General features: G+C 25.5%; 1 protein-coding gene across 1 annotated transcript in view; it reads right to left on the bottom strand.

Moving 5' to 3' along the window:
- LOC108837431 (sialyltransferase-like protein 2) overlaps nt 1–232 on the bottom strand; it is a 2,950-nt gene extending 2,718 nt beyond the window's left edge. The window contains 1 exon segment of the mRNA XM_057000570.1: nt 36–232. Within this exon segment, the coding sequence (XP_056856550.1) occupies nt 36–123 (88 nt within the window). The 5' untranslated portion in view covers nt 124–232.
- Between the last annotated feature and the right edge of the window lie 1,367 nt (nt 233–1,599).

Here is a 1,599-nt window from a genome sequence, read left to right on the forward strand (position 1 = left end):
CTACAGTGGGAGGAGTGTATAATGTATATGCTTACAGAGATTTGAGACGCCGATAATGTAGATGAGAAGTGCCGATATTCCTGTTGTTAATGCTAATAGGAATATCATCTGCAACAGCTTCATCGATTCCCTCTGCCTTCGATTTTTTTCTTCTTTTTTTTTTTTGGAAACGGCGATATCTTCCAAATATTTTACGCCAAAGTTCCGATCTGCGGTGAAAAGACAGCGTGAAGTCTCTGTTCGACGGTCAACAGTTGTTTTATTTAATCAAACAAAATGCTGCCTAGTTTTTTCAAAACGACAGGATAGTTGGTAGATATTCTAAACGACGTCGTTATTCGCAGAATAAATTGAGACAACATTATAACATTCCATCAATGTCATGTGTCACAAGAATGATTCTTACACTTCTTAACAATATAGGTTACTTCATCAGTAAATATATGGAAAATCGGCAAAAAAACACTAAACTTTTCAGGAATTACCAAAAAAAACCTGGATATATGGACTCGTTAAACAAAACACAAACTTTTCATTGACTTTAGAATTAATTAACAATGTTTTCGTTGACTTGCTAATTTAGCACACCGTCAACAGATTTAACAGAAAAAATGTCATCGTTAAATGTTGGTGTTAAGTGGAACGATGTCGTTTTGAAATGAGATGAAACGACGTCGTTTTACATGATTTGTAAAATAAAATCAAGTCGACCACTGGGTTCGAACCCGGGTTATTTGGATCAAATAACAAGATAGTTTACCACTAGGCTAGTGGCTAAATCAATAAAGTTACTAACACATTTAATTATATTTGGTACTGATTGAATATAAAAAAATTATCTAAAAACTTAAAAAGATTTTTAAAATTTCTAAAAACTGAAAAATTAATTCCAAAAAAGAAAATTTTCATTTTTCGGATTATAAAAAAAATTGAAAAAAAAACGAAAAAAATTCCAAAAAGTTATAAATATTTCGAATCTGAAAACATATAATCAGAAACTATAAAAAAATAAATAATAATAATAATAATTATTATTTTTATAGTTTCTGATTATATGTTTTCAGATTTGAAAATTTTTATCACTTTTTTTTGAATTTTGTTTTCGAATTATTTTATTTTTTCAATTTTTCTTTTAATAATTTGAAAAATGAAAATTTTCTTTTTGGGCATTTTTTTAAAAAATAATAAAATAAAAATAATTTTTTATAGATTCGAATTATTTTCAGATTCGAATTTATTTTTATAAACTTTTTTTTGCTATTTTTTATTTTTTATTTATTTTCAAAATTTTTAATCCTAAAATGAATTTTTTTTTTTTGAATTTGTTTTTAAAATGAAAATTTGGAAGATTTTTGTTTTTTTAAAGGAAAATAAAATTTTATTTTTAATTTCAGTTTCAAAATTAATTTTATAAAAAAAATATTTATTTTTCAAATTTTTGGAATTTTAAAGACCTTTGAAATTCTTAGAGAATTTTTTATATTGAAAATCAATACCAAATAAAACTAAACGTGTTTATTCCTACATTGAATGAGCCACTAGCCTACTGGTCAAATACTTTGCTATTTAATCTAAATAACATGGGTTCGAACTCCGGTG

Source organism: Raphanus sativus, chromosome 2 (genome assembly GCF_000801105.2).
Source record: "Raphanus sativus cultivar WK10039 chromosome 2, ASM80110v3, whole genome shotgun sequence".
NCBI classification, from domain to species: Eukaryota; Viridiplantae; Streptophyta; class Magnoliopsida; order Brassicales; family Brassicaceae; genus Raphanus; species Raphanus sativus.